The 24,049-nt window shown below is 51.3% G+C and overlaps 3 protein-coding genes across 3 annotated transcripts; all 3 read left to right on the top strand.

Moving 5' to 3' along the window:
• Positions 1 to 2,542: 2,542 nt before the first annotated feature.
• On the top strand, positions 2,543 to 9,792 carry LOC140686157 (protein CD300H-like). Its single transcript, XM_072939108.1, is given in 6 exon segments — positions 2,543 to 2,571; positions 3,170 to 3,370; positions 3,372 to 3,559; positions 4,004 to 4,076; positions 7,657 to 7,766; positions 9,752 to 9,792. Coding segments are annotated over 6 exon segments (642 nt in total).
• A 3,194-nt stretch (positions 9,793 to 12,986) lies between these two features.
• Positions 12,987 to 16,168, top strand: LOC140686156 (protein CD300H-like). Its single transcript, XM_072939106.1, has 5 exons — positions 12,987 to 13,047; positions 13,540 to 13,878; positions 15,332 to 15,339; positions 15,426 to 15,523; positions 16,021 to 16,168. Exons 1-5 carry the CDS (start codon positions 12,987 to 12,989, stop codon positions 16,166 to 16,168), a joined length of 654 nt encoding a protein of 217 aa, XP_072795207.1.
• A 3,351-nt stretch (positions 16,169 to 19,519) lies between these two features.
• Positions 19,520 to 23,152, top strand: CD300C (CD300c molecule). The gene is made up of 4 exons (XM_015235128.3): positions 19,520 to 19,896; positions 20,141 to 20,470; positions 21,427 to 21,538; positions 22,582 to 23,152. Exons 1-4 carry the CDS (start codon positions 19,836 to 19,838, stop codon positions 22,766 to 22,768), a joined length of 690 nt encoding a protein of 229 aa, XP_015090614.1. The 5' UTR covers positions 19,520 to 19,835; the 3' UTR covers positions 22,769 to 23,152.
• The last annotated feature ends 897 nt before the right edge of the window (positions 23,153 to 24,049 follow it).

Here is a 24,049-nt window from a genome sequence, read left to right as displayed (position 1 = left end):
CTTGAGTCATTATTACCATCATTTTTAAAATCAGGAATAGCATCTTCATACGCCAGAGAGATGAGGAGAAGTTACCCCTCCCCCTGCCTTTCTCCTTTGATAACTGTAAGTTTGTTTTCTATGTCTGTGAGTCTCTTCGTTTTGTAAATAAGTTCATTTGTAACATTTTTTTAGATTTCACATATAAATGATATCATATGATATTTGTCTTTCTCTGTCTGACTTACTTACTATGATCATCTCTAGGTCCATCCATGTTGCTGCAATGACATTATTTCATTTTTCATTTTTTATGGCTGAATAGTATTCCTGTGTGTGTGTGTGTGTGTGTGTGTGTGTGTGTGTGTGTGTGTTTGTATCTCACATCTTTATAATACAATGTATTATAGTACATTATACTTTACAATGCAATACAATATACTACTACTAAGTCCCCTTGTGAATATCCATTTATGTATCTCCAGGCACTGATGCATCTCCACGTGGGAGCCTATGTCTGGCCAGTGGAAGGTGTGGGGGTGGGAGTGGCCTGCCCCTGTCTGATTCCTGGGGCTCTGCACTGTGGACCCCTGGAATGTGACACTGCTGGGAACTTGTCAACAGTCCTGGTCTGAGAATTTCCATAAATGATGGTGGAAGGAGAAATCGAACATTTCTTTTTGAGGCGCTGGTGGGGCAAGGAGCTTGCTGTAGGGGTGGGCTAGGGTGGGCTGGGGGAGATGGCCATGCTAGCTCAGGGTCAGGGTCTGGCGGAGCATCAGAGGAGAGGGAGGCTCTGAGTGTCACTCCCAGGGTCTCTCACGATGTTTTCGATCCAGACCTGAGGAAGTGGTTCCCATATCTTAAAGGGTGGGGCTTCTGCAACTGAAAGAGTCTGCTGAGTCCAAGTCCAGCTCTGAAGCCACCCGTGTGCCTCGCTTCACCTGGCCCCGCCCCGCCCCCAGAAACGGAGAGAATAGCGCCCCCAGAGCCTGAGCCGAGAACAGCAACGATTGCACAGAGAGGGCTCAGGGCCGCTGCCCCTGCTCCCTAGAGGCCCAAGCCTGAGTCTGGAAGTCTTCAGGTTGAGGCCTTTTGCCCCCTCCAGCAAGGTTCCTCAACCTCAGCACTGCTGACGTCGGGGCTGGACCGCTCTGCGTGGTGGGGGGCTGATCTGCGCGCTGTAGGATGTTTAACAGCATCCCTGGTCTCTACTCACTCCATGCCAGTAGCAACTCCCCACCTCAACTGAGATCATCAAAAATGTTTCCAAACTTTGCCAGATCTCCTCTGACACGCAATATCACTCTTGGTTGGAAGTTAAGCCTTTGTTAGTCACATCGTTTGCAAATGTTTTCTCCCAGTCCATAGGTTATCTTTTCGTTCTGTTTATGGTTTCCTTTGCTGTGAAAAATCTTAAAAGTTTAATTAAGTCCCATTTGTTTATTTTTGCTTTTATATCTATTGTCTTGGTAGACTGACCTAGGCAAACATTGCCAAGATTTATGTCAGAGAATGTTTTGCCTATGTTTTCTTCTAGATTTATGGCGTTCTGTCTTACGGTTAAGCCTTTTGGCCACTCGAGTTTATTTTTGTGTATGGTGTGAGGGAGCGTTCTAGCTTCATTGCTTTACGTGCGGCTGTCCAGCTTTCCCAACACCACTCGCCAAAGAGACTGTCTTTTCCCCATTGTACAGCCTTGCCTCCTTTGTTGAAGGTCAATTGACCTTGGGTTTGTGGGTTCACCCTTGATTGGGAACCACTGCTTTAGGGACTGTGGATGGGAGAGGCAGACAGCACTCTGATGTAGAAAACAGGCCACTTTAACTTGCTGGGAAGTAAAGTGAAAAAATGCAAGATGTTCAAAATGAAGAAGCAGAAAGTATGGTTTTTATTTTGATTTTAGGGTAAAAAATAGCAAAAGCCTCACAATCTGTGGATGACAGGATTGCCTGGATGGCTGAATGAGTGGATGGAGGGAGAGGGAAAGGGAAAGGGAGGGATGGAAGGATGATTGGTTGGACAAATGGACAGACATAGAGATGGGCGATAAGTAGATAGATTGCATATCCAGTTCTTTTTCAGAAGTTCAGTATTTTGCCAAAACCATTTCTCAACAGCCCCTTGCCCTGGGTTAACCACCTTTCTGTCAAGAGCAGATCAGACAGCAGCTGTTCCCTGGAGCACTGATGACGCCTCCGGTGTCTGGAGCCAGCGTGACTCTCCAGGCAGGAAGCAGGGAGTTTAGGGAGCTGGGTCCTAGTTATTTGGAACCAGGGCCTCCAGAGTGACTGGAGGAGGGAGGACAATGTCGTAATCTTGGAGGTGGCAGAGGGCCTGGAGATGAAGCCCCAGGCATGCCAAGGCTAGTGGGGAGCTACTGAGGGGTTGGGGAGGGAAGGAACCTCTGGTGGGTCATCAGCATGGAGCAGGGAGCCCCCCCAAGACATAGGGTGATGGCAAGTGTTGCTACAGGATTCTATCCCAGGAGGGAAATCAAAGTGTGGCTGTCCTTGGATCATGGCCAAGAAAAGCCCCTTCCTAAGTGGCCTCTTTTTATCCCATGGCCCGTGTCCTGTGTGACCCAGACCTGTGAGCAGAGGCTCCATCTATACCAGCAGGGGTTATGAGCCTGGGGCCCATGGATGAGCATTTGAGAAGAGGGCATAACCAGAAGCTGGAGGCTTCATCCTAGCCCCCTGGACTGCGCTTCACCCAGTTTCTCCTGCTTCCCATTCTTATTTTCTATTTCCTAGTCCATTCATCCATCCATTTATCCATCCATCCATCTATCCATCCATCCATCCATCTATCCATCCATCCATCCATCCATCCATCCATCCATCCATCCATTCATCTATTTATTCAGAGTACACTCAGTGGCTTCATTCAGTTCTTGGTGTTCGATGGGGACAGGTGTCCCCTCACAGGACTGACACTTCTGGGGACCCAGAACCTATCTGGGGCCACCGAAGTCTTCTTCTCCCCCTCACATTCCAAGTTAGCTGAGCTCACACTGGCTGGGTATGGCCTCTTAAGCCTCATAATCCACACCAGATGGCTCCTTAGATCTCCCCCTGGGGTCTGCAAACAGCTCCTACCTCCCTGGCTCCTGACCTTTCCTTCCTCTGGCTTCAGGGTGACCTCCGGGCTTCCAGAGGACCTGACACCCAAGGCTCCTCTGGCTCAGTGTCTTCAGGGTGAAAACAATACTGATTGTGTTTCCCACGCTTTTTGACTCTGAGTGCCCCCACAACGTGACAGGCACCGTGAGGGGATCCTGGAGCATACAATGTTGGTACAAGAAGGAATATAAGGCCTTTTACAAATACTGTTGCAGACAACCATGCTTGCTACTTTGGCACCAGATCATGCAGGCCAGAGGCCAAAGAAGAGGTGAGGTGGGGCCAAGTGTCCATTGTGGACCATCCTGGGGACCTCACCTTCACCGTGACCTTGGAGAACCTCACTGCAGCCGATGCAGGAAAATACAGGTGTGGGGTTACAATGATCCTGCAGAAAGGACTCCTTGGCTTCCTGCCTGAACCCTTTTTCCAGGTTCAGGTGATTGTTTCCCCAGGTAAGACCCTCCTTTTCTCTGGTACCAGTGATGAAGGAATCTGAGCTCATCTCTGCAGAGCATCCAAGGAAATTTCAATCCAGGAGAGAAGAACTGAGCTGGTGTTTGTGCATCAGAGATTCAAGACCAAGTGTGTGGTGTAAATGTGAGTGTGTAGGAAGTGTATGTGTGTCAGGTGTGGAAGAGTGAGTGTGAAAGAGTGTGAGGGTGTGAGTAGAGTGTGTGTGACTTCCAGGTCCCTGCCACTGCCCTAGGTCCTGACACTCTGGACCTCAGGGATTGGGAGGCTGGCAGAGTTGGGGAGGGCCCTGTATCGTCAGCTCCATCAGGACTGAGAGGCTCTTGCCACCTCCCTGTCCTCACAGGGCTTTATGTGTGGGGATGGAGGGTCCAACCAAGGGGTTCCCTTCTCACTCCCCCTTGACTTGAGCTCTCAGGATTTAGGCCTCTCAAGAGCCAGGGCCCCAAGTCTCACCCAGGATCAGGAGAGGAACCCTGAGATGGTCCAGGCTCAGAGGTGACCCAGACTGCCAGCCTCACCCCTCTGATGGCGTGATCCCTGCTCCAGAAATCCAAGCTCCAGCCCCAGCCCTTCCCCCTGGGCCTTTCCTCAGCCCCTGACGGCTGTGCTAGCCCCGGGGAAAACCCATTTCTTGCATTTTCCGGAGGCCCTGGCCACTTGGCTGTGGGCCAGAGGGCTTTGTGGGAAAGCCCAAGAGGGGGCCCTCAGCCCTCTGTCTGGCTTCAGTATGTTTCTGTCTGTCTGTCTGTCTGGCATCCTCTCTGACTTCTGCACCTTCCCTCTCTGGACTCTTGGTCAGGCAGGAGGGAGCCTCAAAACCCCTGGACCCAACAAGGCAGAAGTGGGAGGGGGACCTCTAACACAGCATTTTTCTTTTTGAATTTTGTTTCTTAATCTTTTTATAAGCCTTCCTTTCCTTCCTTCCTTCCTTCCTTCCTTCCTTCCTTCCTTCCTTCCTTCCTTCCTTCCTTCCTTCCTTCCTTCCTTCCTTCCTTTCCTTCTTTCTTTCTTTCTTTCTTTCTTTCTTTCTTTCTTTCTTTCTTTCTTTCTTTCTTTCTTCTTTCTTTCTTTCTTTTTTCTTTCTCTCTTTCTTTCTTCCTTCCTTTCTCTCTCTTTCTTTCTACCTTTTCTTTCCTTCCTTCCTTCCTTTCTTCCTTTCTTTCTCTTTCTTTCTCTTTCTTTCTTTCTTTCTTTTCTTCCTTTCTTTCTCTCTTTCAGCTTGTTCTTGTTTCATAAGCGCTGTATCACCCCTTATCAATCTAAGGATATTCTTTTTTATTCTTCTGCTTCCTGCATTGTCTCAGCTTCCTCTGAGTTTCTTTTTTTTTTCCTTTGTGTTGGTTCCTCTCTTTCATGTTTCATGAGGTGTTCCTTAGAAGGTCTTGTCTATGTGCATTTCAGAATGTGGCCATACTTGCTTTATGGATTATTAAATTTATAAAACTGTGAAGAAGGAAAGAAGAATCTGAGATTGGCCCTGAGCTTGGAGCTGAGGGAGGGGCTTGTGGGGGGCTGGGGGAGGCGCCTCACCTTCAGGTGACTGCCCAGACACTGGGCTGTTTTCCTCCGGGTCCCTAGGTGTCTCTGTATTATGTCCTTCTTCCTGGTTGGCCACTGAGCCAGTGCGGATTCTCCAGTCTCCTGCCTGAGGGAATGGAGGTTAAGCTGCCAATGTCTGAGGATCTGGGTGCGCCAAGGGGGTCCCACTTTCCAGAGGCAGATTCCACCTACCTTCCCTGTTTGGGGCTGGTGGCGCTCTCTAGCCATCAGCCATGTGAGGCGTCCCTGCTTTCAAACTCCCCAGAAGCAAGCTCCAGTCTTCTGTGGGGGTAGACAAAGTCGGGGTGGGGGTGGTATGCGGATGCACTGGCCGGGGGTTGGGACCTAACTCCTGTACTGACCTTCACGCACTCCTGTTTTCAGCGAGATGAGGAGCACTGAAATGCTTACTGGCAGAAGGCGATGATTCTCTGGTCCTGGTTTATAAAGCGTCCACCCGGCTGCAGAGCAGAGGGAGAGTCTCCTGCACGTTGGTCAAGCCTGGGTCTGACTATGGGGGGATGATGGTCCCAGAACATCTGTCCAGCCCTTTCCCTGAGTTCCCTCTGCTTCATGAAGTCAGACCCATGCAGGTGACAGGTAGCTGGCTGGAGAGAGGGCACTGGATCTCTGTTCTTCACCTTTCACTGTTCCCCCCCCCACCCCTCGGCAACAACCTCCAGCAGCAAGGACACCTGGACCTCTCAGCCAGCACCAAGGGTAAGGTGCACGTGTCCCAGGGTCTTCTACCATCTGCATGGCTTCTTCCCTAGGGTAGGGCTTTCTGGACACAGATTTCCTCGATTAGTCACCACTCAACAAATACTTAATTTACTTACTGTGTGCTGGGAACATATCCAAAGTCTTGGGAATATGGTGGTGAAAAAAAGGCAAGGTTTGCTCTCAAGGAAGTTTCTTTCAAATGGGTAGATGTAAACAGGGGCAAAATGGATAAGACAGATGATAGATGGATAGGTAGATAGATAGATAGATAGCTACGGATAAATGGGTGGATGGATAATAGATACATACATAGGAATAGACAGATGACCATTGGTAGAGATGGAGAGATGTGACAGGATGGATAGATAGATGACAGATAAAGGTGATAGATGGATAGGTAGGTAGATAGTTGGACAGGTAGATAGATAGAGGAAATGTCAGTTAATGGTAATTACTATGGAGGAAAATTAAGCAGGTGTCTAAGGACAGGGTGAGGGTGCGTGGGAAGATGATGGGGCATGAAGAAGGCTATTATGATGCTGAGTGAAAACAAAAAACAAAGAAACTTGTCTTAGTTTGGGTTTTCTCAAAACCAAGTCCTAAGACAAGGATTTAGGTGCAATTAGTTGCAGAGGGGTGATCCCAGGACATATGGTGAGGGAGAGGGAAATGGGGAAAGCCAATGGAGTGGACATGAATGAGAGAGTTGTAGCAGCCGGGCTCAGTCCCACTGGCCACCCTCAGAGAGACAGTGTAGGACATTCCTTGGAACTGGCCCACTGCGTGGTGAGGAAGCTGAGGTCGTGATCCACACACATCTGTCCTCATGGTGGGAGAAGACTGTAGGGTTGCTAATTTCACACAAAGTGATGACAGAAGGCTTCTCAAACAAAGTGTCATTTGAGCAGAGACCTGAAGGAAGTGGGAGAGCCCATCAAACAAGAATCTGGAGAAAGAGTGTCCAGGCAGAGGGTCACTAGTTGGGGAATGAATTCTGTGGCATGTCTGGCCTACTTTGCTCAGTCAGCCATGTGCCCCCAACCCTGTCCTGAAAGCTAGAGATAGCCCTTGGGCAAAGGATGCAGGAGCTTGAGGTGGGAAACCACAGGCGGGTCCAAGACTGTCCGCAGCTGCCAGGAGTTCAAGTGGGCAAAGAGGATACAGGGCAGAGGACCAGGATACATGCCAGGAGGGAAGTAATCTTGGAGAGGACCTGGAAGGGCATCTGCTGTACCCCTAGACTGCAAGCCAGGAAGAGGGTGGGTGGGGAGATTAAACAAAGGCACGGTGTGGGGAGAGGACACAGCATTTGTGAGGAGCTGGAATGAGGGCAGGTCCTGGGACCCAGGAGGTGAGGGGTGAGCTTGGAGAGGTCACTCCATGGAACTGAGATTGTCGAACCATTTAAGCAGAAGAGCTGCTCCCATGAAGGTATTTGAGCATGAGTGAAGACCTTAATTTGACTGAGGAGTGGTTCTAAGGGGACATTTCATCCTTGAAGTTGGTCCCAGTGAGAGCTGAGTTCCTGGGAGTGCTGATGGCTGATAGATCAGCACGTGGGTTCAGAAAGCTGTTTCCGGGGCCAGGGTCCCTACATCTCTCCTCCTCTCTGTTCCTCACCACCACATCCTCCTGCACCTGTCTGCTGGGTCCTGACACTCGAGTTCAGTAGTCTGTGGCCCTCAGCATGGGGTGCTCTGGCTTTGGTACCAACCAGGGGTGATGCTGATACTGATTTTGAGGCCACAGGACCTGGGCACAAAGAAAGATGGGGATGGGGCGTAGCCTGGGCCAGTCGCTGTGTCTCCCACAGATCCCTGCTCAGCAGTGTCCACTTCCTGCTCCTTGTCCTCCTGAAGGTGCCCCTGTTCCTGGGCACGCTCAGTGCCGTCCTCTGGGTCAACAGGCCTCAGCGAGCAACTGGTGGGGAAACAAGAGTCAGCCTGACCCAGACAATCTGCCTCTCCCCTCGCGCATCGACAGCCTGTCCAGAGACACAGCCACTCAGACTAGAGAGGAAGGAACTTCTGACCCTGAATCTTATATCTCTTTTCACCTTATTGCTAGAGACTTATTTTAAAAACTAAAAATTGTAATGAAATATATCACATACACAAAAGTGTGTATATAATGTATGTGTCTGGTGCTTGGCTGGGGAGGACGGGGGAGAGCCTTCCACTAGAGCCCCCAGAACTCCTAACTCCCTAGGAGAGAGCGCCAGGCACAGCACGTCTGGCCAGGGGACCCCGAGGTAAGGGGGCTGCTTTTCTGTGATCTTACTCACCTGAGTACCTTTCCCCCAAGGTGTGGATTCTCAACTTAGGATTTCTTTATTCCTTTATTCATTCTCCGAATACTCACAAAGAGCTTAGTAAGTGCCAGGCATGTTTCTAGGTGCTGGGGGTAGAGCCATCGCCAAAACATGGGCTTTATATTCTAACGGGTGTTTTCAGAAAATAAAGAAATAATACTGGTTTATAATAAACAGACCAGGGTTTATAATAAACAGATGGAGAAAAACAGACCAGAGTTCAGAGGATGGGGTGACAGAGGCCAGGGATGGCCTCTCAGATGACAGCCTCAGGCAGGTGAGGGAGCGAGAGTGGAAGGACTGGGCAAAGGCAGCGGCTGGGTCAAGAAGGAGCCAGGGCGGTGAGGACCCTGAGTAAGCCCTCTCCCCCACTGTGTTGTTTCCTCTAATCCAACGTCAAAAACACTGTCTCCATAAAATAGAGCCTCTTTCTCTCTGAGAAGTGGGTAGAGATGCAGTTTACCTTGCTGGGAGCCTCTCCCGTGTCTGAGTCCCGTGTCAGTCATCAGGCTTGCTGGTTGAGGTACCATGGAGAACTGACTGTACAGGAGAGGAGCCCCCCCACCCCCGCCTATCTCAGGTCCACACCTGGGTCTCCTAAAATTTTACCTGCAGGCTCAGAATTGCTCCAACTCCAGAACCAGGAAGCAAACACCCCAGCCTGAGAATCCCTCGCTGGACTGGGAGCACCCAAAGCTGCTCACTCAGCCAAGCCAGCTGGGCATCTCTGCATTCCCGAGGGTCTCATCTCTTGCGTACTCCAGTACCCTTAAGTCTCTGCACTCAGCGCTCTTAGGCCCCCTCCTTGGGTAGTGCATTCTTAGAGGATCCACCTTATTTTTCTTTCTGTGATTTCTGTTCTTGCAAAGCACCCTACTCCTACCCGAAACAGGAGTCCAAACCTGAGCTCGAATCTACCTCACTCAAGACCAAATATCCTTTTCCAAGGGACTGGAGCCTTTCCTTGAGGTCCAGCCTCTGTCTGGAGGGATCTGGAGGGATGGTTGACACAGCTTGATACTCAAGTACAGAAGCATGTCTGTTTCCTGAGCCTGTGGGTAAGAACAGAAATTAACCAGAGCAGGCTTGTGGCAGTTCTTCAAGCCACCAACAGATGGCGCGAGTGACTGCAGAGATTCACTTCTTCAAGGACTACAAATAATTCTGCTCTAACAGGAGGGTGTCTCGGCTGCTGGGTCCCTCCTGGCTGACTTGAATATCCTGATCCTGGCCACTAGGAGTATTTGAACTAGACCCATTGTATCCTGACAGCCTTTCCTCTCCAGACTGGGTCCTTCCTACAGCTCATCCGCCTGAACCGTCTGAGTAGGGATCAACTTGTCTCCTTGGGAACTAGTCAGATGTGGATTCAGACATTCAGGGGTCAGGGCTCAGGGCTCAAGGTACAAGCAGAAGTCTGGAGCCCAATGGGCAGTTCAACCTGGAGTAGATCAAGGCCCTAAAGAGGCATGCCCCAGGGGAGGGGTCAGAACCAGGCAGGAAAGATGAGGTCACGACGGAGTCCAGTCCGAGTCTTCAGCTCTACTGAGAAGCAACACTCACGCTGCCTCTCTGGATTTCTTACCCTCTGGGAGAGGTGGAGAGACCCAGGGCCCCCTGCTGAACACGTTCGACTAGCGGGGAACTTGGAGTGGCAGCAGCTGTCTGTGTTTCTTCATATTTTCCATGAACAAGGGAACCAGCTCTATGACCAGTGCCAGGAAAGGCCCAGGGGAGCATGTGAGGATGAGAAACAGAGGTGCAGGAACCAAGAGAGACAGTTGAAATGGGGGAGACGCCAGGGGGCAAGATCTGTCTTGCAGTGACAGAGGGGGAGACCTGCAGTCTGGCCCTGGCCTAGCACCCCACGAAGGGCCTCAAATTTAGTCTTTCACATTATCTCTAAACCGAATGATCTATAGGACCACAGGGCTGCATTGACAGAAGTGTTCATCCTACATAGTTATGCATGTGCTTTATGCCTATCAGACCACCAGTAAATTAAAATTTTAATCCAATAATCATTTTATGGCCCAATTAATGATACTTTATGGCCAATTAAGTTACACAAAGTTGATTTGTGAACTTTATACATTTAAAATACACGACTAACAAGGACCTACTGTTTAGTACAGAGAACTCTGTTCCATGTCTTGTAATAACCTATAATGGAAAAGAGTCTGAAAAAGGAGACAGATATATATGTATACATGTATAACTGAATTCCTTTGCTGTAGACCGAAACATTGTAAATCAACTGTACTTCAATTAGAAATAATAATAATTTAAAAAAATTAAAAATTAAAATATACCACAAATTTGTAGCCCTAATTTGGTGTCTCTTTTTTTGAGATGCTGAGATGAGCGTCAAAAAATATAAGTGGCTCAGGTTTCTCTGGACCTTAGAGAGGCCCTGAAAGCCACAGAGCATGAAAGCAGGTACCCCTGATTCTCCCTCAAAGAAGGACAATCATTTGGCTTTAATTTGATCTTAGTTTAATTATTTCTTCCCTTGGGGAAGAGAGACCCAATTCACTCTGGATGGTCCCCATGCTATTTAATGCTCAGCCTGACTTTTCAGGCTTTTTGCTCTGTTTCCCTAGAGCAGCCCCTTGAAACACAAACATTTCATCAGCTCTGGGGAATGTCCGTGTGAAAGTCACTGCAGGTGAGAGGGGGGTCGGCCTGGGGAGATCGGGGGTCTCTCTGTGTCAAGTCCTCACCGGGCTCTTTCTGAGTTAGGTCTTCATGTGCAGTCTTGAGATCTGAAGAAGGAAATTCCTGGGGTTCTCTAGAGAAGCAGAGCAAGAGATGTATGTATTTGAAGATATTTAGTATAAGGAATTGACTCACACACTTATGGAGGCTGGGGAATGCCACCATGTGCTGTCCACCAGCTGGAGACCCAGGAAAAATGGTAGCGTAATTCATTCCAAGTTCAAAAGTCTAAGAACCAGAAGCAGGGAGCAACCAGGCAGGAAAGGCTGAGTTCCTCCTTCCTTTAGCAATAAAATCCATCCTTTATCCAATAAAATCTGCCTGTCATGCTAATTTTATTGGTCAGATTGGACGCGATGCCCACCTCCACTGGGGAGGGCAACCTGCTTTACCGAGTCTACGCATTCAATTGCCAGTCTCATCTGGAAACATCCTCGTGGACACACCCAGAAAAAAGGTGTAATCTGGGCACCCCATGTATGTGTCAACCTGACACCTAAAATGAACCATCACAGCAGGCACTCACACCTAAAACCAAATGCGTTTCCTAAGTTACTGCTGCCATTGCCCTGTCCACCTGTTGGATCTTCCAACCCATCGGCCCGGCTAGGAGCCGGCAGAAACTGCTTTTAGTTCAAGAAGTGTTTTCTGAAAAGATGCACCAGGGAAGTGAGAGAGGCAGGAGAAACCGTGGTGAGGGGAAAAGACAGGAATCAGCAACTCCTGGGCCATTTCTCAATATGGGTTACCATGGCCACCAGCTGCCCAACATCCCTCTCATTCTGTTTCCTGGGTCTGAATTTTGTGCTTCTCCCTTTTACTAGCCCTTGCCTACTCTCACCTTCATTTTTTTTTTTTTTTATGGAGGTACTGGAGATTGACCTCCTACATGCTGAGCATGCTCTCTACCACTGAGCTATACCCACCTCCTACACTCTCTCTTTCAGAGTGACGGTGCAGTGGAAAGACACCTGGGCATTCATGCCAGAGAAATCTGGGTTCAGATCTTGACACTGTCACTTATGGCTTACAATACTCTTCTGATCAGTTTGCTTACCCTCTGATCTGTTGGAAAGGTAGTTCGGAGGAAGGGACATTCATCTATGTCCTCTTCGTTATGTGAAAAAGACCAAAATAACCCGACAATACCTTCCCCCTCCAAGTCAAGCAGACATTTAGAGGTATAAGTTCATGCTTACATTGTCTGCATGTGTATGTGTTCATTTTTTATGTTTGTGCTTTGGTTTTTGATTTTTTAATTCTTTTATTGCAGTATAACATATAAACAGTAAAAGGGCATGAGGGGGGTTCAGATGGTGAGGGATGTCCCCACGGTCCCCAACTTCCCACTCAGCATCTTCCATGAGTGAACTCTCATCCATTCTCAGTTCTCTGTCCTGAATCTCATGATGTAGTGCACTTTGAAGAGAAGAAAGAGTGAAAAGTGAGGTATGCGGAGGGTTGGTGACAGCTGCTCCAGGTCTACATCTGGGGATCAGCCTGCCAGGAGGAAAACCATGTCCTGGGGGATTGGTACCCTGATTGGGAACCCAGAACCAAAATAGGACCTTTGGACGCATCTGAGGTCATAGTACCATCTTGTGTGGCCAGAAGAGTTGGGGGTCCCACAGGGGCAGAGCTCCATGGGTGCCTGGAGCTGCAGGTTGGGAGACACAGCCCCTCTGTGGTCCCCACCAAGGCCAGAGAGGATGGATGAGTCTGACATCCAACCCTGGGACTGTCTATCCTGACCACAAGGAAATGGCAAATCACAGAGGGCGGGGAGGCCCCACCCAGGAAGGACCCAGGTTGGACCTGCTGTGCGAGGGTGCCTGTGTGAGAGAGAGACGACCAACTGGGAGCTGTGGGGAGGGGGCAGCATCCCCATCCGAGGTACCCTGGACTTGGCCAGTCACTGGATTGAGCCCAGGGCACTGATCCCGGGATCCCCAAATCTCCTGCACCCTGATCACCTGACCTGACACGGGGCTGGACAAGGAAGCAGAGAGGCCCAGAAAAGCAGACATGAGGACTGGAGTGAGTCCTCTGAGGAGAGTCCACCCTGTCCCTGCCCAGGGTCTGGCGCTGCTGCAGGTGACATCTGCGCTGGAGGAATGACCCCGAGGGACGGGGCCCTGTGGCTGCCTTCAGCTCTGCTGCTTCTCCACGTCCCAGGTGAGGGGCTCAGCCCTTCTGGGGGAAGTGGAAGGGGCGGGGGTGGAGGTGGGTGAGCAGCAGCGCAACAGGAGGGAGGGAGGGCAGGCAGAGAAGCTTCCAGGAACAGCCAGCACCTGCCTCAGCAGGGACCACGAGGATTCAGTGCACAAGGCAGGTGAGTCTCATCCACTGGGCTGGATAGGGCAGCACCAGTGAGAGGGGACGCCTGTGGTGGTCACACCTCAATTGTCACAGTCAGAAATGACATCTTGGGGCATCACACACATATACTCACAGAGATTTTCCCATCCTGATCCCATCCTGTCTCCAAGGACACCCTCTCCTTTGTGAGCAGGCTACTCCCCGCTCACCCTCCCCAGGGTCTGAGGAAAGGCTTGTCTCCTGCCTCAGCCTCCTCCAGACCCCAGGGGTCCTTGAGGGATTCACACCCCAGGGTGCCCCTGACCCCGGCTCACCTGATAAGGAGCCGGACTCGGCTGTGTTTTCCAGGCTGTTGGTCCCTGAGTGGCCCCCGCAGAGTGACGGGCATCAAGGGAAGATCTCTGAGCGTGCAGTGTCAGTATGAGGAGGAATTCATTAAAAATAACAAATACTGGTGCAAATTCCCATGTTTCCTACCGAGAAGGATGGTGGAGACCAGAGAGTCAGAGAGAGAAGTGAGGAGTGGCCGCGTGTCCATCAGGGACCATCCTGCAAACCTCACCTTCACAGTGACCGTGGAGAGCCTTAGAGTGGAGGATGCAGGCATTTACCTGTGTGGGATTCATACAGCACTTTCACTGAACTCCGCCTCCCAGGTTGCCCAGGTTGTGGTGTCCGTGTTCCCAGGTGAGCCCCCGACATTGGCACTGAGGCTGCCTGGTCTGCACCTGGGACCCTGACCCTCAGGAAAGATCTGGAGTAGGAGCGTGGGGTGGCAGAGTCAGGGATCAGGACCCAGCTTGTGAGTGGTCTGCCTGCTCACAGCGCATGCCCACCTCTGGCTCTTCTAGATTCTCTGTGTCCACCTCGGAAGCTTTCCTGGGTGGAGGGGGCAGAGTGAGCCCGAGTCTGGGGACAGGCTGCCTTCCTGTCCTCACAAGGATGGAGTCCACTTGTAAGGGGACCCTGTGTCTCTTCCTGGCCCTCTCTCAGCTGTCCCTATGGGAACGGGCCCAGCAGGGCCATGAGAGGACATCCCTGTGTCCCCCTTGTTGCTGCCCCAGGAGGGGTCCTGGGGCGGCAACCTCACAGCAGTGGTCCCCGGGGGTCTCCACAGAGAAGGATGGGGAGGAACCCCAGAGCCTGTACAGGTGTCTGTCATGCTGTGGAGACCACCCTGCTACTCCAGGCTGGCCCTTTCTCTCCGTCTTTTTCTGGCACCTCGTACCCACAGGAGGAAACCCAGAAATACCCCCAGAAAACCCCAGAAATTGCTTGCCTTAGGCAAAGGGAGAAGGACGAGGAAACGGGCTCCAAGGAGATGTTCTGGCCCCAAACCGACCGCCATGTGCTGCAAATAATTCTGTAACAGAAGGCTGGTTTGGTTTCCTAAGGGCCTAAACGAGATCGCCTGTGTTTGCGCTGTCCCTTGAGTTCTCTCATCCTGAGATTGTCTCCGGCTCCTCTGAGGTCCCCCCGATCGGTCCCAGTTTTGCTCTCACGGGACAGGTCTCCCTTAACACGCCCTTTGCTGGTTCCTGTTTACGAGTGAGGAATCGAGGGTTCACTGGACTGCGGCGTGTGTGAGGGAAAGGGCTGTCCTTTGACCTCAGGGCAGGCCACGTGCTGCAGGGTCCACAGAGGTCTATGTTGCTCTAGATCTTTCTTTCTAGTCATTCCCCACCCCCCGGGGGGGGCAGGCCTGGCTGAGAGGTTAGGGGCTGAGAGCAAGATGGGTCTCATCGTTCAGGGCAGACTCTGTTGCACGTCTGCTTCATTTGCGTCTCACTCCAGCCATCAGCCATGCCCGAGGGCCCTGGCTGCCCCACTGCTCTGGATCAATCCCTACGCAGTGAACATCACCCTGTCTGTCCCCTGCCAGGGTGGGTGAAGAGGACAGAGGTGTGGCCGTGGCTGGGGGTGACCTGGAGCCAGGTACTCTTTCCATAGACTCTGAAATCTCCTGGTGAGCAAGGACCACGCTGTATCTGAAAGTGCTCACCTGGCCAGGATGCACCTGGAGAGCGACCGGGGAGGGGCACCCAGGGTGCCGGTCGTGACCCTGGGTGCAGTCGTGGGGGATGCTGGACACAGCACATCTGTGCAGACCACCTGAGTGACCTTGACTGTGTGAGCAGAGCCACACCAGTGATGGAGAGTGGGGACCCAGGGAGAGGGCACCCGGCCTGACCTGTGCTTCTCCCTTAGCCCGAGTTACAGCCCCCAGCCCCGAGAGGTCCACAAGTACCCCAGCTTCTCCCACAACCCAGCCAGCACCCACCAGGAGCACCGCATCTTGGCAGGAGATTCCTGATACCAGTCAACACTCTTGGTAAAGGGCCCGCATCCCAGGACTTTGGTACCAGGGCTGAGCTTTTGGAGGCATTGGGCAGGTACCAGTTTCTCCCTGTGAGTGAAACAGAACAGTCCCTGCCCTCATGGTCATTGCACTCTACAGGCAAGCAGACATCAAACAAGTCTCTGCATTATTGATTCCTGTACCCCAGATGGTGTAACCTCCAAACGTGGAAGGCTTAGGTAGGAATCCTTCTCCTGGCCCAGGTCCCACCTGGATCCCTGGGTCTCCCTCACACTTTTCTCATGGCCACATCCAGCCCTATGTCCACAATACTAAGTCTTGGGGGAAATTCTTAGGTTGAAGGTCAGGGCCCTACAGGTCCTTCTGGTGGGGCTGCCCTGCCCAGGATGGGTCCTTATGTGGACTGTGGTAGCCACAGGTCCTGGGCCCAAGGGCCAAGCAGAGTGGGGAGCGTCAGGACCTCCTGTTGAGTGTGGGGCTCACTGTCTGTCACCCTGTTGCTTCCACAGGTCCCTACTGGGCAGCATTCACTTCCTTCTCCTGGTCTTCCGGAAGGTGCCCCTGCTCCTGGGCATGCTCAGTGCTGTCCTCTGGGTCAACAGGCCTCAGAGGAGCTCTGCAGACAAGGAGAGTCAGTCCAATTATAAGAACCAATAGCCCCCGGGTTTTCTGATTTCTTGTTCAGGGAGGCAGTCCACCCGGTGGATGGGAATGATCTTCCGACCCAACAGTCCTGCATTGCTCTCCACCTTTCTCTCAGACTACTGTGTTTGTGACCTTCTTGGTAGCTTTTTTCTAGTGCATGATTCTCATAAACCAAGAGTGTAGCTGACCAACAGGTGCTTCTGAACTACAACCACAGATCAACATTGCGAACACGCCTTCCAGCTAATCCACGGAGCATCACTAATGCGCTGAACTCTCGGGGGCTCTCTCTGACATCTTCAGTCCCTTCCAGGGATGCAGTAGACTTGGTTTTGGTTCCATTTTCCTGGTTCCAGGCAGTTCTGTGGCTTCCCCCTGACCTGTGCTACCATGGTCACACCTACTCACAAGTTTGGGATTCCCCCATGGGGAATCTTCCAATTGCTGAGTCCATGTATTTTATTATGCACCCTGAAGGTCAGGAAATAACACAGAGGATCACGGTCCATGCGGCCCACCTGAGTCACAAATCCATCGTTCCTTGACCTCCATAAACCTATACTCTTTCTCATAGACCAACAGACCATGTTGGGCTTCTCTGATTGGTGTTAGTTCACAACAGAATCCTGCATTCCCTGAACAATCTCATTACTCCCTTCCTCATGCTGAGTCAACCAGATTCGTGTATTCAGGTACTTTGCGGATGGCTCTAGAAGAATAATACTATTAAAATGTTGCAACTTAACAGAGTCCTTTCTTCCTCCTCTTCGTGGGTCACTGACCCCTCCCCACATCCTCCAAGGCCTATGGGTGTAGAACTAGTTCAAGTTTGCAAACTGTTTTAGTAGCTGAGTGGGTCTTCTCTTCAATAGCCTCGTTCTCTACTAGATATCCAAGTAAAGGAAGACTTGAGTAGGCTGCCCATTGATTCAGTTCAAGGTGCACCATGGTGAATCTGCCAACACTGATGACCTCTGAAAGGCCGGTTATTATTGTGACTCTTCCATTCAAAGCAGCCTAGACCTGGGTAATTGCACCTACTTTTTCATCCAGCAAGTATGTTGAGAGATGACCAAAGTAGCAGGCAGTGAAATATACCATACCGTAGGCCACCATTTTCTAATTGACGAGCATTCATTTTGCCTCCAATTTTTTTTTTTACTGGATGAATCATTTGCAATAAGCATCTTTAAGTATATACATATATATGTTACATATATATTTGCATATCTCCTTTTCAAGGGTTGAGTTCCAACAATGAATAAACAGGAGAAAGAGCTCAGTTTTATGGAGCTCACATGCCAGCTGGTGGGCTGAGGTAATTAATAGATGAAGCCCTGTGTTCTGACTGTCTTCACACAGCTCATGGCAGTCCCCAGAGTCCCAGCGCTCGCCTCAACATCCCGACTCCAGATCCACATGTGCCAGCATGCGGAAATGTACAAGTCCAAGTTGAAGAGTATCTTGGAGTAACATAAAATAAGATAGGGTATTATTGGTGGGGGGAGGGTATAGCTCAGTGGTAGAGCATGTGCTTAGTATGCATGAGGTCCTGGGTTCAATCCCCTGGTACCTCCATTAAAACAAATAAATAAGAAATTACCTCCCCACCCTACAAAAATAAGATGGGATGTTATTGGTACAGTAGTAAGAGGTGACTCTTATCAGGCCCAAGAATAGGGTGATATTTAAGCAAGGTTCAGAAGAAAATAATGGAGCACCTGGAGGCACCTGGAGCACCTGTTGGCACCTGGAGGAAGAATCCTCAGGCAAAGGAAAGGGCAGGTGCAAATGTCCTGCCACGGGAGCATTTTAGACCTGGATCCAGGAAGACCAGAGAGCTGATACCTCCATCGGTCAGGTGGCACCATGGGCTTCAAGAATCATTACATGTCCTATTCCCCAGCTTGAGGAGGAAAAGGAGCAGCAGTGTTGGATAACTCAGTCTTCTGAAAGCAGGTGAAAGCTGAGGGAATGACTGAGTCACTCATTCATTCAACAGCCTAGTTGTTGAATTGCGACCAGCACGTCCAGGAAGGACACCAGGCAGGAAGCATGATGTGGCCCCTCCACTCATGGGCCACTGTCCACATGGAGATAGACATGGAACCCCAAATCACAGGTCTGATGAAAGCCAAGAGGGAAGTGTCAGATGGGCCAAGAGGAACCATCAAAAGGGAGCCAGCCTAATGTGGGAGGGTTGAGGAAGGTGTCCAGTTAAGCCCATTGGCTGAGTCAGGCAGAGGAGGAGGAGTTCCAGGGCCCGGGCAGGTCTGGAAGTTGGGAGGGCGGCAGCACGGGGGTGGATCTGGAGTCGGGATGTTGAGGCAAGTGCTGGGTGTCTGGGGACCACCATGAGCTGTGTGGAGACAGTCAGAACACGGGGCTTCACCTGTGATGAGCGGGAGCCACAGAAGGGGTCAAGCAGAGCCAGCTGCCTCCACTGCATTCCTCAGCGCTGCGCACTGGGCTGCAGGTGCTGCTGCCCCAGACAGGAAGTGGGGAGGGTAGGAGATCTGAATTGGAGGAAGCAAGCAACCTGATTTGTGCACGACAAGCTTGAGACGCTGTAACAACAGCCTACCGGAGGGAAGGAGAGCAGGCCCTCATTACCCCATTCCACTTCCAAGGGAAATATGACAACAAGAACCAACACATTGTGCGAACAAGACACTGAGTGAGGACAGTCCTGCCTCCCATCTGCTAGGCAGGTCCGATCCCAGCTCTGCACCTTGAAGAGGCTCCTGGTTGTCACTGGAGATCCGAGAGGGGCACCAGCACTCGGTGCCTTTGGGGTCTCTTGTAAAACCGCCTTCTCTGTGCCAGTGAGTCGAGGGAGGCTCAGCCTCAGCCCCCGAGGCCCCCAACTTCCCATCCTTCCCACTCATATCTTCCACCTCTGAAGTCTTACCCGTTCACAGTTTTCTTCCCTGATTCTCAAAAGGGAGTAGAGTTTGGCAAGAGGACAAGAATGAATTAGGGGTCTTAGAAGGCTGGTCACTGCTACTATGTATCTAAGTCTGGGAAGCAAGGTGCACAAGAGGAAAGAAGCCACAGCCTGAAGGATTGGTACCTGGGTTGGGAACCCAGAACCAAGACGAGACCTTTGAAGTTGTCCGGCATCACTGTGCCAACGTGTGTGGCCGGAAGAGGAGCTGAGGGTCTCACAGGGGCAGAGCTCTGTGGGTGCCTGGAGCTGCAGGTTGGGGGACACAGCCCCTCTGTGGTCTCCACCAAGGCCAGAGAGGATGGATGGGACTGTCTATCCTGATCACAAGGAAATGATGCATCACAGAGGCGGGGAGGCCCCACCCAGGAGGAACCCATCTTGGCCCTGCTGTGAGGGGCTGCATGTGAGAGAGAGAGGAGCTGCTGGGAGCTGTGAGGAGGGGGCAGCATCCCCGACCGAGGGACCCTGGACCTGTCCAGCCACTGGATTGAGAGAAGCCCAGGGCACCGGGTCCCGGGACCAGCCGGGCTGCCTCTCTCCCCACGCCTCCTGCACCCTGATCAGCTCCAGTCACTGTGGAAGATTGTGAAGACATAAGACAGGGCTGGACAAGGAAGCAGAGAGGCCCAGAAAAGCAGAAGTGAGGACTGGAGTGAGTCCTCTGAGGAGGGTCCATTTTGTCCCTGCCCAGGGTCTGGCGCTGCTGCAGGTGACATCTGTGCTGGAGGAATGACCCCGAGGGATGGGGCCCTGTGGCTGCCTTCAGCTCTGCTACTTCTCCACGTCCCAGGTGAGGGGCTCAGCCCTTCTTGGGGGAGAGGAAGGGGCGGGGGTGGAGGTGAGTGAGCAGCAGCGCAACAGGAGGGAGGGAGGGCAGGCAGAGAAGCTTCCAGGTGTGGAAGGGGAGGACACCCCAGGTGTGGTCTGGCTGTTGGGGGTGACTGATGTGAGATGGGGAACTTCGGGGGGTGACCCCCAGGGCGTCTCTGACCCAGGTCCACCTGATGAGGAGCCGGACTCGCTGTGTTTTCCAGGCTGCTGGTCCCTGAGAGGCCCCCGCAGGATGACGGGCGTCGTCGGGGGATCGCTGAGCGTGCAGTGTCGATATAAGAAGGAATTCATAGATCATAACAAATACTGGTACAAATTCCCATGTTTGTTACCGAGAAGGATGGTGGAGACCACAGAGTCAGAGAGAGAAGTAAGGAATGACCGCGTGTCCATCAGGGACCATCCTGCAAACCTCACCTTCACAGTGACCTTGGAGAGCCTTAGAATGGACGATGCGGGAACATACTGTTGTGGGATCGATATACCATTTTCACTTGACCTCACCTATGAGGTTGAGGTGTCTGTGTTCCCAGGTGAGCTCCCCCACTGCCCCCCCGGCACCAGCACCAGGGCCGGTCACACCTTGACCCTCAGAGAAGAAGTGGGACAGAAAGGCTGGACAAGGATGCGAGGAGGGGGTTGGGCAGTGGCTCGGGACACGGAGTCTGTGTGTGCGCCTGCCCATGTGTATATCTCTGTCCCCGTGTGGGGCCTGCCCTGGGGCTCCCCCCGACATAGGTGAGGCTGGCAACTTCCTGGCCCACAGCGGAGAGTGTCCCGCACTTGGGCACCTACACTGCCTGCTGTCCTGCAAGGGCCACGTCCACTCTGAAGGGGACCCCGTGTCTCTTTCTGGACCTGTGCTAGGTCCTGCCTGCAGGGAACCCGACCATGACGGCATCGCTGGTCTCACTCTCACACGACCCCGCCCCACACAGGCCAGCCCGGACCCTGGGGCCCCAAGGACGTGAGATGCGCCCTCACTCTGTGCCCTGAGTGGTGCCTGCTTGAGAGTCCACGCCCTGCGCTGACCTCGCCAGCCCCGTCCCCAGCTCCTAGCGTATGTCCTGCTCTTGTGCTGGCCCCAAGGTCACCAGTGATCCTTCCAGAAACAGAAGGGCCTCCTGTGGTTTTGAGGCCTTCTGTTGTAACCCTGAGGAAAGCACAAAAGGAGCCCAGACCCCTGCGCTGGGCTTTCTCTGTCCCTCTGGGGGACTTCACCTTGCCCCGCCGGGCTGACGGGCTGACCCTGCCCCCTCTCTTTCTCTGCATCTCAAAGTGCCCACCTGGCCAGGGTGCACCTGGAGAGGGGCTGAGGAGGCGCCCAAGGTGCAGGTCAGGCCTGGGTGCAACCACAGGGGGATGCCGAACACAGCACGTCTTTCCAGATGACCTGAGTGACCTTGCCTGTGTGAGCAGAGCCACACCAGTGATGTAGAGCGGGGACCCAGGGGGAGGACACTGGGCCTGACTCGTACTTCTCCCTTAGCCGCCAGCCCCGAGAGGTCCACAAGCACCCCAGATTCTCCCACGACCCTGCTAGCACCCACCTGGAGCACCGTGTCTGGGCAGGAGACCCCCGATCCTGGTCAACACTCTCGGTAAGGGGCCCGCATCCCAGGGTTTCGGTACCTGGGTGACTACTCTGCAAGGTCAGCAGGCAGGGTAGAGGGACTTGGGTCGCCTGTCTCTAGGTCCCTCATTTAATTCCACACCTAGTTGTGAAGATCCTACTAAGTGCCTGGCGCTCTTCAGTGGACACAGTTGCGAACCACCCGGGCAGGAACCTCCTCTGACGGAAGTTGTGATCTAAGGGGGGATTTACACCATGAACAAATCAATACGTAGTTAGTATATAAATATGGCAATTTGTGATGGAGAGACAGTCATCACTTAGGTTTGGCGAGAGCCTGTGTGGGAAGGTGACTGGGTTTGCTGTTTAATACACGATAATCAGGAAAGCCTCGCTGATCATCATTTGAGTGGAGATCTGCAGGATTTGGGGAGCCTGGCGTTCATGTATGTGCAGGAAAAAAGGGTCCAGGCAGAGGGAAAAGTGAGTACAAATATTCTACAAAAGGAACCTGCAGGACCCCTGCCTTTCCCAAGCCCCGGTCAAAGTGTCATCCTGTTGAAGAATCCAGGCTCTTGAGGGAGGATGGAGCTGAGGGAGGTCATTCATTTATCCCATCAACTACTACGGACCTTTGGAGGTACCAAGGCAGTACCAGTTTCTCCCTGTGAGTAAAACAAACAGTTCCTTCCTTAAAGGGAACTGCTATTTATAGGCGAGCACACATCAGACAAATAAGTCTATTATTGATTCCTGTACCCGAGATAGGGTACCTCCCGAATGTGGAGGTTTATGAAGAAATCCTCCTGTCCAGGTCCCGTCTGGATGGGTCTCCCTTGCATCTATCCAGTGGCCATGCCCTGCCTATGTCCACAGTCCTAATTCTCAAGGGCAATTATTAAGCAGAGAGAAAGGGGCAGAGGCACACAGGGTGGGGCTGCCTGCCCAGGGGTGATCTTTATGTGCATTGTCATGGCCTCAGGACCTGGGCACTGGGGTAGGGGAAAGTCAGGGGCACCAGGGCCACCCTCTGAGGATGCCACTCACTGTCTGTCACCGTGTCTCCCACAGGTCCCTGCTGGGCAGCGTCCACTTCCTGCTCCTGGTCTTCCTGAAGGTGCCCCTGCTCCTGGGCATGCTCGGTGCTGTCCTCTGGGTCAACAGGCCTCAGAGGAGCTCTGGGAACCAGCAACATCTCTTGCCCATCCATCCCGACCCAGGACCACAGCCTGCTCTGGTGGATGGTAATGACCTCTGACCAATAAATCCAGCACCCCTGTTGTGTGTCTCTCAGAATACTCCATAAACTTTTGGGAAACAATTTTTTCCTGCAACGTCTCATGCAAACAATAGAATATACCTAATAAATGTACTCTTTCAACCAGGCATACTCTTCAACACTTGAGTGCTCACCTTGCTGCTTAAGTCATAAACATCATGAATACTTCTGAAGCCCTAAGCTCCTCCTCTAACTCTGAATGAGGGGGTCATAGTTTAATGGGTGCAGGGTTTCAGTTGTACAAGATGAAAAGAGTTACAGAGATGGATGGCAGTGATGACTACACAACATTATGCAGGTATTTAATAGCACTAAACTGTACACTCAAAACAGTTGAGATGGTAAATTTTATGTTATATGCATCTAACCACAATTTTTTAAAAATTTAAAAAATATGGCAATTTGTGATGTCTTTTAATAACATCATATTATTTTCTCCTTAGAGCTTGTTCGCATATTTGCTAACTTTAATTATAAATCTCTTATGTAGTTATTGTTATTAAAAATGGTATCTTTTTCATTAAATTTTGAAGCCACACTTTGCATGAGTGACATTTGGACACGGATCATGTATCTATCACAGGGATCATGTATCTATCTAGCAATCCTGCTAAAAATTGGACCCATTCTTTTCAGTTTTATATGTAGACAATCAATTCATCTATAATTAGTTAGAATTTTGTTTCTTCCTTTCCAACTCTCATATCTTTTGTTTCTTTTGTTTGTTTGTTTGTGCCATAACTTAATCAGTGTTGAATGAAGTAATGACTTTCAACACTCTTATTCTCCTCCTGCTTTTTAAGGGAAGTCTTTTTATGATTCACCGTTGGTTTCAGTGTTTGCAGAACATTTACTCATGAAACCCTTCTGTTCCTAGCTTGTCATGAATCATAATGGATTTTTCTTTAATGCTTTGCATGCATTATATTTATTTATAACTGTATGATTTTTCTCCTTTATTACATTACTGTGATGAATTATATACATGTATTATGGAAGAGGGGTAATTAGGTTTATTTATTTATTTTTAATGGAGGTCCTGGGGATTGAACCCAGGACCTCGTGCATGCTAAGCACACACTCTACCACTGAGCTATACCCTCTCCCCTTCCCAAGACTTTCTTGGTGCCCCCAGGGCCCTGGTGCATGACCAAGACCTCTTACTTCTCCAGCCCTTCTGAATGTGTCCTGCGTCACCAGCCTACAAGAGAGCTCCTCCCTCCACAGTTGGCTCTGGACACCTGGGACAAAATATCTTTA

The sequence above is a fragment of the Vicugna pacos genome, chromosome 16 (genome assembly GCF_048564905.1).
Source record: "Vicugna pacos chromosome 16, VicPac4, whole genome shotgun sequence".
Classification (NCBI taxonomy): Eukaryota; Metazoa; Chordata; class Mammalia; order Artiodactyla; family Camelidae; genus Vicugna; species Vicugna pacos.
The sequence above is the reverse complement of the archived record's forward strand: the minus strand, read 5'-3'. Positions and strand labels throughout refer to the sequence as shown.

Excerpts from the sequence above, each read along its gene's own strand:
- CD300C (XM_015235128.3), top strand. The coding sequence starts at position 19,836 with ATGACCCCGAGGGATGGGGCCCTGTGGCTGCCTTCAGCTCTGCTACTT. Across the intron at positions 20,471-21,426 it reads TGAGGTGTCTGTGTTCCCAG|CCGCCAGCCCCGAGAGGTCC; the intron begins GTGAGCTCCCCC and ends CTTCTCCCTTAG. Across the intron at positions 21,539-22,581 it reads GATCCTGGTCAACACTCTCG|GTCCCTGCTGGGCAGCGTCC; the intron begins GTAAGGGGCCCG and ends TGTCTCCCACAG.
- LOC140686156 (XM_072939106.1), top strand. The coding sequence starts at position 12,987 with ATGACCCCGAGGGACGGGGCCCTGTGGCTGCCTTCAGCTCTGCTGCTT. Across the intron at positions 13,048-13,539 it reads GCTGCTTCTCCACGTCCCAG|GCTGTTGGTCCCTGAGTGGC; the intron begins GTGAGGGGCTCA and ends TGTGTTTTCCAG. Across the intron at positions 15,524-16,020 it reads GATACCAGTCAACACTCTTG|GTCCCTACTGGGCAGCATTC; the intron begins GTAAAGGGCCCG and ends TTGCTTCCACAG.